The sequence below is a fragment of the Falco cherrug genome, chromosome 10 (assembly GCF_023634085.1).
Source record: "Falco cherrug isolate bFalChe1 chromosome 10, bFalChe1.pri, whole genome shotgun sequence".
NCBI lineage: Eukaryota > Metazoa > Chordata > Aves > Falconiformes > Falconidae > Falco > Falco cherrug.
Genome location: NC_073706.1, coordinates 32,259,455 through 32,274,738, shown reverse-complemented (window position 1 = coordinate 32,274,738; position 15,284 = coordinate 32,259,455). Strand labels below are relative to the sequence as shown.

The 15,284-nt window shown below is 38.0% G+C and overlaps 1 protein-coding gene across 10 annotated transcripts in view; it reads left to right on the top strand.

Moving 5' to 3' along the window:
- PLEKHA7 (pleckstrin homology domain containing A7) overlaps window positions 1-15,284 on the top strand; it is a 160,370-nt gene that overhangs the window by 85,826 nt on the left and 59,260 nt on the right. For 7 of the 10 annotated variants that reach the window (XM_055721573.1, XM_055721574.1, XM_055721572.1 and 4 more), the window contains 2 exons: window positions 6,738-6,821; window positions 14,913-15,024. In XM_055721573.1, coding sequence (XP_055577548.1) covers window positions 6,738-6,821; window positions 14,913-15,024 — 196 coding nt within the window. The remainder of the gene's footprint in view (window positions 1-6,737; window positions 6,822-14,912; window positions 15,025-15,284) is intronic. The other 3 variants (XM_055721575.1, XM_027810533.2, XM_027810535.2) reach the window with 1 other exon arrangement.

Genomic DNA, 15,284 nt, shown 5'->3' with positions numbered 1-15,284 from the left:
CTCAAATACTTCAGTGGGAAAGGAAGGAACAGTCTTGAGTTCCAAGCCTGAATTAAGGTGAAGTGATACAATAATGACATCTTTTACCTTTCTAATTTTATTTTGCTGTGATCAGAGATTTTTTCTTTATTTTAATTTTCAGGTTTGAAGGCAGGGACTGCAGAAGTAAGGAAACAGTCAAATTCACTTTTCAGGAATGTCCTCCTCTCTAAGGATTTCCTTGTCTTCAAAACTTTAACATGCTTTTTTCCCTTAATTTCACGTTACTTGGTTGTGGATTTTGTGAGCTAATAAAATCCTGATAGTGTCTCATGATATGCATCAAAAGGATTTGTGAATCAGCTGTTGATTTCAGCCTGTATTTAACCACAGAAGTCTGTGATGATCCTGGGATGATAGTGTTTACCTGTTCTTTTAATGACTGAAAATATCTGTAGTGATTCTGTGGCATTTTCCTTATTAGCTTATCACTGATTTATTAAGTCTGTTCTTAAAAGGATGTTCATTAACAACAAAATCTTTCCTGCCAATATTACTGTTGGACAGTATAAATTGTCTTTGGTAGTTCACTAAAATGCGGGGGGGGGGGGGGGGGGGGAGGGGGACACGACACACGGACGGGACGGGGGGACGGAAGACTGTTCCAAAGAAACTTACAGTTCTCTTTTAACCTGATTAGTGAGCTACACAGAAGGAAAGACACTAGATGAGAGAATGACTCTTGGTTTGCTCTTTGTTTCAGACTTGTCTTGCCTGCAAGCTTTTACAAGGAAAAGCAAAACTATGATACAATCTGATGTCATGCCAGCAGTCCCCTTAGGTGTCTTTTATAAGTACAGGTTCTTGCCTGCGACTGAAATCAGTCAACACATAACTGCTCAAGATAGTTACAGATTTGTATTCTCACTAAATAACTAAATGTTTGTAAATTCTCAGGGTGATAGCCTAAGGAGGGTATGAGATCTGAGAGAATCCCTTTTATTCTGTGACTCTTATGCAGTAATTCATAGGTTAAGATGCTAAATAAACTGTATGAAGGGGTGAAATTTTGACCTTATGAAAGTCTACCAGACACTGATTACGGTGGAGCAAGGATTGTACCTCTACTCTGATGAGCCACTCTACTGTTTTAAACGGCGAATAATGTTCAATACCTTGAAAAGATGGGATTTTGTGTCTGTCCAGCTTGTAGTGGGTGCTGTTGCTTGTGTAATGTGATTAGTTGGTATTGTTCCTAATTCTTCCAATTTATGTCTGTTACACTGAATTTTTCGTCCAGTAATATTATTTGCAGAACTTTGATGGCACTGATTTTCTTGGACTATTCAGTCTTTCTAACCGATTTTAAAAGCTAATATCTAAAAATACTCAGAAGGCAATGCTGAAATAATTTTGAAGCTACTAATGTATTTCAGAAATGTGTTATGAAATAAAGCAAACTATGGCTGTGTGCCTGGTTAGATAGAAGCACTTTCTTCTTTTGGAGTAACAACTTGCTGGCTGAAAAGCAGCTCTTCACTGTGTGAGGAGTTCTGTCAGTTGCACCCACACCAGTAACGCCCATAGCGGTGTGGGTGCTGAGCCGTAACTATCATCACCATTTGGGGTAGTCAACATCCAGACGTTTGTGCTTATCTGGTCTTGCAGGTAAGCATAAAGCAGTCTGCCTACATGGAAAATAAATGCTGTAGAAATGGCTTGTAATAGTTTATGGGACAATAATTTATTGTCCAATGACAACATGACTTTTTCTTGATACTTACACATTTTTTGTTAATGTGATGTAGACTCAGTCAGTAGTTGATGCACACATTTCAAGTTTCATCTGCCTGGGCATTTAAATTACTCCAGAGGCAATCTATAAACTTGTTTGTCTTCGAATGAAAGGTCATCAGCATCAGTCATGTCCAAAAGTTAATTATTAAAACTTGGCATTGACTCGAATACGAAATGAACTGCAAGGAAAAATAAAAAATATAAATGAAGTCATGTTTATTATGAGTTCTGCAAAAGGATCCATGCAGGCAAAAGTGCCTGCTGGTGTCAATTATACTATAGGATTGGAGACTGGATTGCAATTGTGTGGGTTTCCCGTATTTAAATGACTTAACTTTCATCATACTATAGGTTAGGTTAGTGCAAATGGTAGGCAATGTTAAATTTGCAGACTTGCTTAATCAATACCTGAGAAATGTTTTAGGCTGCTCTTCTGTTCAGATGGCGAGCAGTAAGGTGCTACCAAAGGATAGAGGTGTCTGCACTCCCACCCAGCAGGATCATAAACAACATCTAGTCTGTAAAGATACTGGTTCCATGCCCCCCACCCTGAATTTGGGGCCAACTTAAAATTTACTTTAGATGCTCAAGCAGCATGCTTTAAGATGTGGCTAATGTTGGCCAGATACATTAACATTGCTTACATGAAGGACGTGAGTTTTTCTAAACTGCTGTGGTACGTCGGTCCTGAGACAGTTGGTGACTATCAGTTCTTATGTTTGTAAATGTTGTGTACGCAGGCTGTGAAGTGGTAGAGTTTGTGTTGCTGTATCTAATTACAAAGAACCAGTGTTTGAACTGTGATTCTGTTATGAAAAGTTTGAGTCTTAACTATTACAAACCAACAGCAACCTTTTGGAAAGCAGTGTTCGGTAACTTTGAAATTCAGAATTACTTTTAACAGCCTATAGTGTAATTTAGTGATGATAGTGGTGGTAGGTGCTAATGAGTATAATTTTTTTGTGTGGATTTTTCATGTTTTCATACTGGCTTTGGTGGATCTGTTGATTAGTAATTATACAAATTCAGAGTAATACAGAACTGTTAAATTTAAAAGATGATAGCTAGGGGAAAATGCCATAATTTATCACACTGAAAATTCATAATATTACTAGAAAGAGTTAGCCTGGCGTTTCAAATATGCGGTGTTGTACTAATGCAAGTTATATGGTGTTCAGAATGCACATGGTGAAGAAGCATCATAAACCTTTACCAGTTTAGCTGGGGGGATTAAGTCTTTAGTGAAGAAAGGGGCGTGAAGAGTGAAGCAGCGTATCGTGTCCTTTTATTAAGGCTCATTTATTGTGTCTGGTTTACATGGTAGATTTCTGGACAATAGAAACACAGTCGGCAGTTGCTGTTTGGAGGAAATAATGTGATTAACTACCAGTAGGTTTGGTTAGCTGGTGTGGCTGGAGCACAGCTGTGCCAGGTCTTTTCTTAGTCTGTGCTTGGAAAGGTAGGAGAAACTGCAAAAAGTTTACTAGATCACTCTCACTGGTGACATTACTGTTCTTATTGCTGTGTAAACAGGTATTACTGTTAAGCAAATTTTTAAAGGACATGAGAACAACAATAACAAGAAATTGTGATCTAAATCTAAAAATCTAATGTTACAATTTCTCTCATTCTAAACAAAACAAGGTACTGCTGATATTCTTAGAATACATCTATTTAAATACTTGGAAAGCTTCAAAGGTATTGTAAGAGTGAAATTATATTTGCAGAGAAAGACGGAGGGAGCGACAGAGACTGAGGGAACAGAATAATTTAGGTTGGAAAGAACTCCTCAACCCCATCAGATCCAGCTCTTCCTGTTCAGAGTCAAGCCAGCTTCAAAGCTGGAACCAACTTAAAAAGTTGGATTCAGTTGCTCAGGGCCTTATCTGGCCACATTTTGGATGTTTCCAAGGATGGAGATTGCACAGCCTTGCTAGGCCACCTCTTCCAATGTTTGACTGCCCTCATTGTGGACAAAAATCTCCCTGCTATCTAATTCCTTGTTGCAAGGCATTAGCCATCTGTTGTATAGGTTGTTTTGAATAGTATTGCTTATTCTTAATGAGTCCTATGAGGCAAAACACTTAAACTCTCACTTTTCAAATTCAAATAAACCCCTGTGTTCTGCTAAACTAATTGTCAGTGGCAGTGTTTTCATTGCTGTCTTCCCAGTCAAATCCATGAATCTGCAGATCTGCAGAAAGTTTTGGGTTTGTGTGCCTTCGCCTTGTCTGCAAAAATACCATCTGCATTTGATGTGGTAACGGAACTATCCTTCTGTTTCTCTGCTCTTACTATTCTAAGTGCAAACCTTGTCCCAAAATGCAATTGCGCAGACATTTGAGAAGTGTTTACTTTCCAGCTGAAACTTTTGTTATTGACAAGTATCATTTAGTATATTAGTAATGGACTTGCTCATTAATTAAAGCAAAATGACTCATTCACCTTCTGAAGGCCTGGTGAATCTATTCCATGGGAAATAATAAAAGTGCTGGTGTGCTATAAGGGGTAACTTGATTTCCTAAATAACCCTAGAGCGCTTCTGGAATATAGTCCTTTTCCTTAAGTCTTAATTGTAGCGTGAGTTACTAATGACTAAAAGCCTGCAGATGAGAGCCTGTTGTCAGTCTGCCCCTGGAGAATAAAGCTGACAAGGTGCTTTCATTTTTAAAGCTGAGAGTGTATCTTTTTTGTTAGTAGTTCTGCCCTAAGTATCAAAGATTCAAATCAGGACCGAAGCAGTCTGTTTAAAGACTTCTAGCTTAAACGGGACTGTGAGACAAACATGGAATTTAATTCGTACTGTTATAATTGATTTATTATTTTCTTTGAAAACATCTGCAAGTTCCTGTTCCTTCCTTTGGATGCATACCCAAAATTAGAATAGAAACGCATGTAGAAGTGCTGCTTTAGAAAACGATACTCTTGGCCTTTTGCGAGAGGTCATGGTTGCCTTGTAGGTGTTAGCGCTGCCGGCTTACTGGAAATGCTTTCTGCTGTTCTATGGTTTCATGAGAAAACTGAAGAGCTAGAAACTGCAAAGGTACGTCATGAACCCACCTCTAGCAGAGGGCAGTTCCCACCAGCTTAGGGCGCGAATGCTGTCGCTGGTGCCATGGGGTACTTGATAGCCTAATACATTGTTCACAGTTCTTAATGGCTGTAGGGCTAGAATTCTTGTAATAGAGGAGGCTGGAAGAAGTCTTTTGGTATAACATAAGTTGCCACAGCTTTCAGCTTATCATTGAAGATGTTCATCGTGTTGGTCCCTTACGACGTGACTTCTGTGTCACAAGGTGTACTGGAAAAGGGGCGAAAAGTTTGTAACACAGAAACCATCCTCTGCTGCTGATGGTCCAAGCAGACCTAGTGTGAGCAATTTGTGGGATTGGTTGTGGGGGTTTTGTGTTCTTGTTTTTGGGAGAGTCGGGTTATTTCTTTGTTTGCTTGGGGGTTCTTTGTTTGTTGTCATTTTTTTAAATCAAGGCATGTCCTGAGCTATTTACATTTGACTATTATGGCTGCATGAGCTGTTTGATTTTTAGCTGTCCTTTATAGAAAAAGTATTATCTCAAAGTATTTCTTCACTTTGAAACCCCAAAGTATTTCTTTATGCCTTAGTTTGTTCCTTGGGGGACATCCTGCTGTGCTGGACAATTGGGTCAAATCTGTAAGACATGAAATCACTGGGCATTATGGGAAGAAAAACCCCAAATCTTCTTTAAAACAAAAAAAGTTGAAGTGTCCCATTTTTAGCTCTTTGAGGTATAATTCATTTAAAAGCCTTATTATTTTGGTTTTCTGTTTATCCTCAAAATGTGTTAATATTTTGCTGCATTTGATGGGAATTCTAGTTTGGATGTTGTTTACCTACCTATTGTTAGCTAAACCCATAGAAATTCAGAACCTTAAGTAAGTGAACTCTTGGTTCATTCCTCTCCCTTAACTCTAAGGCTCCCTAACAGCGTGTCAACCACAATCTTTCTAATTCTGAAGTAAAATTTCAATTTCTCATTTCTTTAAAATTAAATATTTTTATAGATTGATTCTTTGGACAGGGCTGCAGAATAAAGGGCTTCATAGGTATGAGACTATAGAAATTGTCTTGTGTTTTCTATACAATTGATTGCAATGATTGACTTTGGGGAGGAGGGAAGACTACCAGTTTTATCTTGAAATAAGCTTTCTTTGCTCCGTATTTTTGCATTGTATGAGTACAGTTACACAGATAGATAAAATAATTGTCTTTAATGGATAGCAGTATTTCACAGAGGGTAGCAAAACATCTAGATAGTGCCCTGAGGCAAAAATTGAAAGAAAATCCCAATTTTAATTCAACTCAGATGAAATACTAAATTATGTTGTTTTATATAGGCCATGCAACTGCACAACTAAGGTTATATGTGATCCTCTGCATGGAGATGTATAGAAAAATCATGGAAAAAGTACCATAATAGAGGGGGGCAAAAAGCACGCAACAAATGGCGTCCATGAAATCTCTCTGATCTCATTAAATATTACAAAATGTGTAAAATGTTGCCCAGCAACTCTTTTAAACTACATTATTAGTTCCGTTCTGTGAAATGTACAGAGATAGAAATCAATAATTTATGTTGTGTAGTTTCTACGTTTAAATAATCTGGTAACAGTCAGTTGTAAATAATCATATATTCAAGCGTGTCTCCCTAACTAAGGATTGCAACTAGTTTACTTTTAAAACATTAACCTGCTTAATAATTAAATGGTACAGTGTGCTGTTGGCAAAGTCAACAATAATGCAGGAGGGACTGAAAACATTCCTGGCTGGAGAAGTACCTCAGATACATGTTTCATTTCTGGAGTAGCAGCAGTGAAGCATCATCAATTTAAACAGTTCTGACTTCTAGAGATCATAGATATATTTGACTGAGTTTAGCAATATTAATTTCTTTTTTCTTTTTTTCTTTTTTTTTTCCTTTCAGCCATAATCAGCAGACCACGTCATTTAGACATCCTGTGACAGGACAGGTTTCTCCAGAAAATATTGAATTTATTTTGCGAGAAGAGTAAGTAGTTTTATACCCATGTCAAGAGACCTACAACCGTTAACACATTTACCTCCAGTAGTTTAGCAAAAATGTTATTGGGATGGTTTATGCTTTAAAATTTACTTCTCATTGTGATAGGATGGTTTTGATTCTAGCACTGTGTTCCGTGTTAGGGCTTGAGAGAAAATCTTTACCAAATCTTTAAAAAAATCCCCCAAAACCCAAACCCACACACAACAAAAAGCCCCCCAAAACAACACCCCAAAATAAACAGAGAAGAAAGGAAATATAAATAGGATACTTAAACAATCATGCTTTAGCCTGATATAAATATCAGATATACAGAACGTAAATATAAAATGTCTTTAGAGCAAACTGGAAGGTTTGTACTGAAATTTAAATACAGAAAATATTACTAGTTTCTATTGCAATTCCTTGATTTTCTTACATGTTAGATTTTCTACACTCCCTCTCTTGGGTTGGTATTGTATTAAAAAAAAGTTGATTAGGCGTTCTTCAGTTTATTCTAGAGAAGTAGAATCATATATATCAGTTTCCAGCATATTTTATCTTGATGGATTTAAAAAAAAGAAGAAGAAATAATATATGTGTTCAAACTGATGTCTCTGGGCACGTCTTTGCTATCGGTTTGGATCCCTGTAGGGTGTAACTGCTCCTGACACCCTTGCTGCATGCGAGATTGCTCCTGGAATCCCTTCTGTAACAGGGTGACTGGATAGCTTCCCTAGACAGGCTGCAGGAGAACGTTCTACGTCACTGCTAAAGCCACTCCAAAGGGCAAGAGGAGGAGGACAGCACCAGCCAGCCTTTCCTTTTCCGGGTCTTCCAGTGCTGCAGGCAGCCTCTAGCCCTTCGTGCATTGCAGAGGCTGGGCATCATGCTGTCACAGCCTGGATGCAGTGGTTTGTGTGGCTGCCCACGCGATTCTGAACACTTTATGTTTCAAATATGTGATGTTTAACTCACTTTGCATTTAATTTAAAGCAGTGTAGCATTAGGAAAAGTGAGGCCCAGAGAAACACCTTGCGAGAGCCCCAGGGGACTGAGGCTTTTCTGACAGTGTCTTCCATTGGGGACTTGCAGGGGAAAGGAGAAGTCGAGCACGCAGGGTACAGCCCTCTGCTCAGTGCTCTTCAAATGGTTTAAAAAACCAACCAACCAACCAACCAACCAACCAAACCCAACAGTAGCAACACAACCCCAACAAAACCTGACTGAGCAACAACCCGCCCCCACAAGCCCAAAGCAAATCCAGTGGCACCAGCTGAGAATCACACGGAGTAGAATGTTGGCCATAGTTTGCAGCGTGTGGGTGAGGCCAGTGATGAGGCACAGAGACCGTGGGATGGCTGCTGAGCTGGAAGGCACCCAGGCTGTGGTAGGTGGCTTGCTGCTGGGGACGGGGCTGCTCCTTACAGCTGTGCAACAAGCTGCTCCAGGTCATTTACCGAGGAGAACAGGTACCTTGCAATGGAGCGAATCGCAAAGACAGTCTGGACACTGTACACCTGTGTTCCGACTTCCATCTGTTAGTTGATTTTAAATTAATCTGTTGTAACGGTTCCATTAATTTGATATAAAGAAAATGTGTACATTGTGTAAGGGACAATGGGTGTTTGGATAGAGCTCCTTGGAGTGCCTCCCTGGGTTAGTCACGCTTCCCTGGGCTGTGTCTGGTTTTGTAATCGTGGTAGCAGATAAAAATTAAAATCAGAATTGAAGAACAACTTGCTGGTGGCACACAGCTTTGGTGAACTTTTGTGTATGTATAGAAACTTTTTTGGAGGAGGAAGGTGTTTATTTGGAGGGCAATCAGATGAACGGGCTTAACTTGTCATCGCTAGACTTCCTTTAGGCTGAGATGGTATCAAAAGCTGGAAAAATCTTACAATGTAGTGGAATTAAGAGAGACAAGTTGTTTTTTTATTCTAAAAGAAGAGGGAATGGCTAGAGGGATAGAGAGGAGTGTGTGTTTGTGGTGACTACTCAGGAAACAGTCTCTGCAAAAACATTTTTATGAGTTTTTTATTATTGGCCTGAAGTGCAAAGTGTTTTTCAAATTAGATGTTTTGAATATATCAGTTAAAATGGCTTTAAAGATGTCATTTTCAAATGTGTGTGCGCTCTGGTTTCCTTAGTTTTGTACCACTTGGATGTGGCAGTGTGGGTTTTACACAGATGCTGCTCACCACAGTCATAATCTGAGTTCTGTGAAATGATGCTGTCAACGTCCGTGGATATCTGCTGAAATCAGAGGAGCTGTGAGCACTTCCCTGGCCTTTGGCCTGAGAATTGTAACGGGACTGTGCTATGTATTCAGTTCTTTTCCCTCAAGCATCAGGGATTTGTATGGAATCGGTGTTGTTGATCGTGTATTAGTTTGGAATTAGTGTTGCACCTCATGACTTGCAGTGAAATGAATGGGCCGCAGTTGGAAGGATAGCCTCTGGATTCGTAGGGTCTCTGGAAATTTCCCATCCTGGGATCCTTTTGACCAAGAGCACTTTTTTTCTATAGCTGAAGAAGTAGTAGCACTCTTAAGGGTTTCATTAAAGGCAATTTGTTCTTCGGTGCTGTTGTGATGTGATTTATTACTTACGGGTTGATTTTAATTTAAGATTAGGGCCAAAGGCAGGAGTTGTCACCAGATGTTGACTGGGAGCTGGCGGGGAGACGTAAGCACAAACTTGTTCAGGCTGCCACAAACATATCTATTAAAAGGACACATTTAACATCAGAAGAGTAATTTACAGTAATCTAAAAATGATGGATGTACGGGCTGCTCCGGCCCTTTCCCATCCAGGAAGCAATGTTCTGGAAAGAAGATTTGAAAAGAAATTTTGGAAAATTATGTCGATAAATGGTGTAATCCTACCTTGATTATGAGTCAGTTGTGAACCAGGTTCCCTTGCCTTGCTTTTGATCAGATGAGAAGTGGATACTTTCAGTAGAAGGCTGGGACTGTATTTCACTAGTGTTTTCCCAAGGCTTTTCCCCTTTTAAACAATATCATGTCAGTTTTACTTTTTAAGCTGAAATCTGATTTCCTCAACTCCATTGTAACTGAAGGATAAAACCAAAAAGTATTGCATGGAACCTGTAACTTTTGAATTATGTTATCTTCTGATCCATATGCTATTCTTCCTAAAGGTGGTATTCTTTAGACTTTTAGAATATTTTTTTTTTGAGAAATAGTGATTGATCATCCTTATTTCCTAATGCATTCTTAGCTGTCAAATCCTCACCTCTTATTCTGTTTTTCCAAGAACAGCAATTTGGTCGCTTAGTGTGTGGGACGTATCTTCTACCTTTCACTAGCCCTGCTTGAGAGCTAGCTCTTCTGTATGATGCTTTTAGATTCATCTTTTTCCTGATGGAGTGATTGATTATAGGTGAATGCAGTATTTGGCGTATGAGCTTGTTGTTTTTTATAATAATTTAATTGTACTTTTTCTTCTCTGTCCTTTGTTAAGAACTCTTAATATACTTTGGCTGCTACTACTCATTGTGCTAAGATTTAAAAATATCCTTTCCCTCAGATTACCAGTGTTGTTTTGAGTGATAAAAGCTGCGGAGATGTTTTTCATTTCTTCCTCCTTTGAATTCATTTTCTGCTGTTGACACTGAATTAAGTTTGGCATCTGATCACATGGTTACTCATCTCTGAAGATTATTTTTCTGTCTGTTCATGTCAGCATTTCAGGTTTTGTCCAGAATAATTTTTGTCCTCTGTTGATTTGGTCACCTCACAGTTTTCAGGATCACTTCTAAATAATTTGAGCATCTTGGCTGTATGGGACGTCTCTCTGTAGCCTCCCTCTAGTTCACAACTGTCTCTTGATTTCTGTGCTTTACTTTCATGTTTTTAATAAACCCTTAATCCACAAAGAGACCAGGATCTAGTTTAACCACATCATTATACAGGCATTTGTCTGAAAAATCTATTATAGTATTACTTAGGATAGATGTACGCAATGTTTAGATTTCTTCTTTCTTTTCTTTTATTAAATAACTGTTCTTTAAATAATTGTATACAGAAAGAAGGTGGCACTTACAGCCATGTATCTGATTGTCTGTGTTGCTAAACACTAGTAGTTGTGTATTAGCAGCTTAACAATATATTTGTGATAGTAGTATGTTTGCAAATGAAAAGATAGTACTTTAAAGTTAAAAAAGATAAAACTTGAACATAAATGTAGAAATACAGGGTGGAAAAAAAATACATAGTGTGCTTAATCCAGTGAATTACCCTCTTTTTTTGCCTATTTTTTTGTGCAACTGACAAAGCCTTGCATCATCTCTAGGGAGAGAGCCATCTTATTTTGTCTATTGCAGTTGGTTACTATAGCAGCAAAAATACTAGGCGGAGAGAAAGGAGGAAACCCAAACAACTCCAAAATAAATATCTGCCATGTTTGCATGTATAGAAATACTAGGACAGTGGATTATTATTTTTTTTTTAATCTAGCTAAGTAGGAGATTTGTTAATATTAAAACTACATTGACATGATGTTATTGAGTTGTATTTGGTTCCAACAAAATAAACTTTTTAAGTTGCTGGTGTGAACGTGGACCTTCTAAATCAAGTAATCTTTATGATCCTTTAGAGAAAAAAATGTATTCTCCTGTGAGTATTGCATTTTCAATATGGGGTACTGGTGTAATCATCTTGTTGTTGTTCTTCAGTGGTTTTTGGTTTTCTTTAATAAACCAAATATTCGCCATGTAACTCTCTTAGATGGTTAATGTGATTTCTGTAGACATACTAGCACTGTTTAAGTAAAGCAGGGAGTTGCTTGACAGGAGATGCTATATAGAGTGTTATTTTCAAGTTTTTAAAAAGATTTACAAGGGACTGGAGCTCCAAATGTACATACAGCAATTCTGCATGTGTGCGTGCACTCTTGGGGGAGGCAGTAAGAGAATTATCCTCAAAATAGGCAAAAAATAGCACTCATGAAGTCAGAACAGGAATAACAGATATTATCAAACGTCTTTGATAACAGTGGTTTTGAACTAATGTTTCTGAATGCACAGAGTTAATGCTATAGTCACTTTTAAAGATGAATCTGCATTAACTCCATTAACATGCAGGTGTGTTTCAGGTAATTCTGAATATTTTAGTTTGCTTTTCAAACCAAACTGAGAGTATTAATTAGCTCTTAAGAGACTTACATACTTGATGCTCTGATTTCATGCAACAAATCTATTATATCCTTTAAATATGATATACAAATACTTACAATAATTTTCAGTTTTGTTTGGTGTTTTCTGTTACATCTCAGGTACAGAAAGTGTGGATCACCAGTGTTTGCTGCCAAAGATTATTTTTTTTTAGGAGAGTAATCATGTATTTTCTCTTTTGATGGACTTACTGTCTCTTCTGCTGGCTTTTCAAGTTCTTCTACATGGCAACAACTTCACATTAAAAAAAAAATCTTGTGAATTTGAAGTTTGTCATTAATCTTGGTACTACTAGAGAAGAAAAGTTTGTTTTATTGGCAGTGATCGCTTTCAGGAGCAAGTAGAAGAGGAATCACTAAATGGCCATGTTATAAATGCTTAGAAATTCCATGTTGATCATTCTGTATTGCATGATAATTTTCTGATACTGATGGTCTTGTTTTAACATATAAAACTTATCTTCCTCTGTAGTTCTTCTAAATTCTTTTATTAACTGCAGTACATTTACCCTACTGTGAAACAGTGTCTTGTGGGATAGTGAAAATCTCTTGCATCTGAGTTGAATTCATAGATTAAAACCATTCCTCTGGGGTTATTTCTCTTTCCATATTAATGTTTTCATTGGAAAAATTGATTCCAGTTTTTCGAAACTCAAATTTTATTTTTCATTTTTGTCTTTCCTGAGAAAGTTAGTTCTCTATGAAATAGCTACTTTAATAAATGAAGAAATTGAATCTCATCAGGTTACCTATGGCCTGGAAAGCCTAAAGATTTTCTGGACATGTACGTTACGTGCTCTTTCCCCTCCAGTCCACCTCCTCCTTTCCCCTCTCCTCGCCCCAGTGAATGTCTGGACCATGTTGTGCAACTCTCCTACAGTATTCAAGTCAATAGTTCACGGTGTGGACATTGTAGAGAATCTAAACTCCAAGGGAGGAAATTTCGTGTCTTCCAAAGCCAAACATTTTCCTTGGATGTGTTTTGTTTTCATACTTTTGTGACTCATTTCTAGTGGCCTTCTTAATGATACTTAAGGAAGCAGTGTAGAAGACTTTGACATCTCTGTTAGTGTTCCTCTGCCATTGAAATACCTACTCTCAGTTTAGTTGCCTTGAGCAGGGACATGAAACCATTTTGCTAACTAAGTATTAGGAAGAAGCAAGTAAGATGCGGGCACGTTATAAGTCTGCATTTTCTACCTGTTTTGAAAGTTTTAGACTGGGAAGGGAACAAGTGAGAACAGAGTCAAAAGGCAGTAATTAAACTGGCTGGTCAACAGAAAAAGCTTAGTCAGGCAGCGTTGTGTATGGGATGTGTCTTAATCTGCTCTGTGCTGAAATGTGATGTTCCTAAAGCTGATTGAATGCTCAGGTAGGATACCTGCTCCATAAGTAAGGCAAATTGACTCAAACTGAGATGATGAAGCTCTCATGCATTAAAGGCTGGCCAGGGATTTGAGGAACTTGCTGTAGTTTGTTCTCGTATCTTGGACCTGAGTTTACATATGAAAGATAGAAAGAAGGGTTTTAGGCCAGATAAGCAAGGCATAAAGGAAATAGGATCAAAGCTGTCTTTCTTGCAAGTTTGATTGAAAGTCTGTGGTCACAAATGGGAAAAAAAAAAAAAAAAAGTGTTTTCCCTGATGCCAGATCAACCATAAAAGTTTTTGGACAGGTAATTGTACAGGTTGTAGCTGAGGAAAAGCAGTGGTGGCAAACACCTTGTCCTCAGTTAAACACTGTGAACTACTACAGCCACAAACTCTTCTCTGTTCTTATGAGTGGTAGCTGCTCAGATTTACTCTGTTTTCTGTGCTGTTCAGAATTGTATTGAATTCCAGTGGTAGCAACAGTAAAGTCTGGCTTGTCTTGTATGGTTTTTTTTTATGTTTGGTTTTGGGTTTGGGTTTTTTTTGTTTTGTTTTTTTTTTTAATAAATGCCTTTGGTGACTTACTGAGATGAGGAAAGGAAAATCATAGGTTGTTAGCAGTTTGGTTTGTTTTGGTTGTTCTATGACTGTATTGCTTCTTGTTCCTAAAATAGAATTTGCTAAACTACATTGTTAATGATTTTTGAAAATACCACCTGTGGGTTTAATCCACAAATTGGTGTGGGGCTTGGCAGCCGAGGCTTCTCTTCACAACCTGCATCTGGGATTCCACAAGATTTTGTGCTTCCATTTATCCTCTCATTTCTTCATTTGGGCAGCTGTACTGAATTGCTACTTGTTGAACAGGTTCTTACGGTAGGATTGATCTCACCTATGCTTTTAAATGGGTATGGGAATCTGAGCTAGTTATCAAGATTTCTTGAAGTTAGTATGACTCAGAAGTTATTTATTTCTATCTGCCATGAATTGCACCATTTCACTTAAAAGGTATTTTAATAATTCATACTGCAGTGTGAATCATATTTTTGGCAGATTCAAAGATCTAGCATTAAGTTAGTGAAAGATCTAATAGTAGGCCAGTCTCACTTTGATTTTAAGTAAGAAGCCTGTTATTGCAAAGTGTTGAACTCCTGTCCTTCCCTCCCCAGCACTGGCTCTTTAGCATGTTTCAGCCAAGCCTCTAAATTGGGCACAGTTTAGTGTCTCTGCGTCAGCCTCATCTTCTCTGGGTGCTTGTTAGATATTGATTCTCTGTTGCATTTGCAGACAATTTGGCAGGTCTCTTCCTCCTGATACGTCGACAAATACCAATCATCAGATGTCACTGGCAGCATCTCCTTGAGGAATACCTGAAATCAAAACAATAGGGGTGGTGCAAAGGCAGTTGCAGATGCATGGGAAATGTTTGACTAGCCTGTCATTCATTTGCTTCCTGTGAATCTTAAATAAAAAAAGACAAAGCTGACTGTTTGAAACAATGTGCTTTAGATTATCTGTTTGTGTTTGTTTTCTAGGCAGAATTCATCTATGTCCAAGCAACAAATAAACCAAAGACCTTCAAGCATGGTCAGTGAAACGTCCACTGCAGTAACTACATCTGCTGTTGATACAAAACCTGGCTCTAAGGTAAAGGAAAAAGGCTGTTGTTTCAGCTTGATGATTAGAACTTCAATTGCTTTAAATCCAATACTCTTTTAATGCTTACACTAATACGGCCATGGCTTTAGTCTAGAAGTCTAATTATGTACCTTAAAGAAGAGGCAGTATCTTCTATCCAAGCAAAAACCGTTTTTTACAGCATAGGAACACTGTATAGCCACATGATAGTTTGGATAATTCAAAAAATTGTGATAATTGTGAGTTTGGGTGAAGTTTGAGAGGCTTCT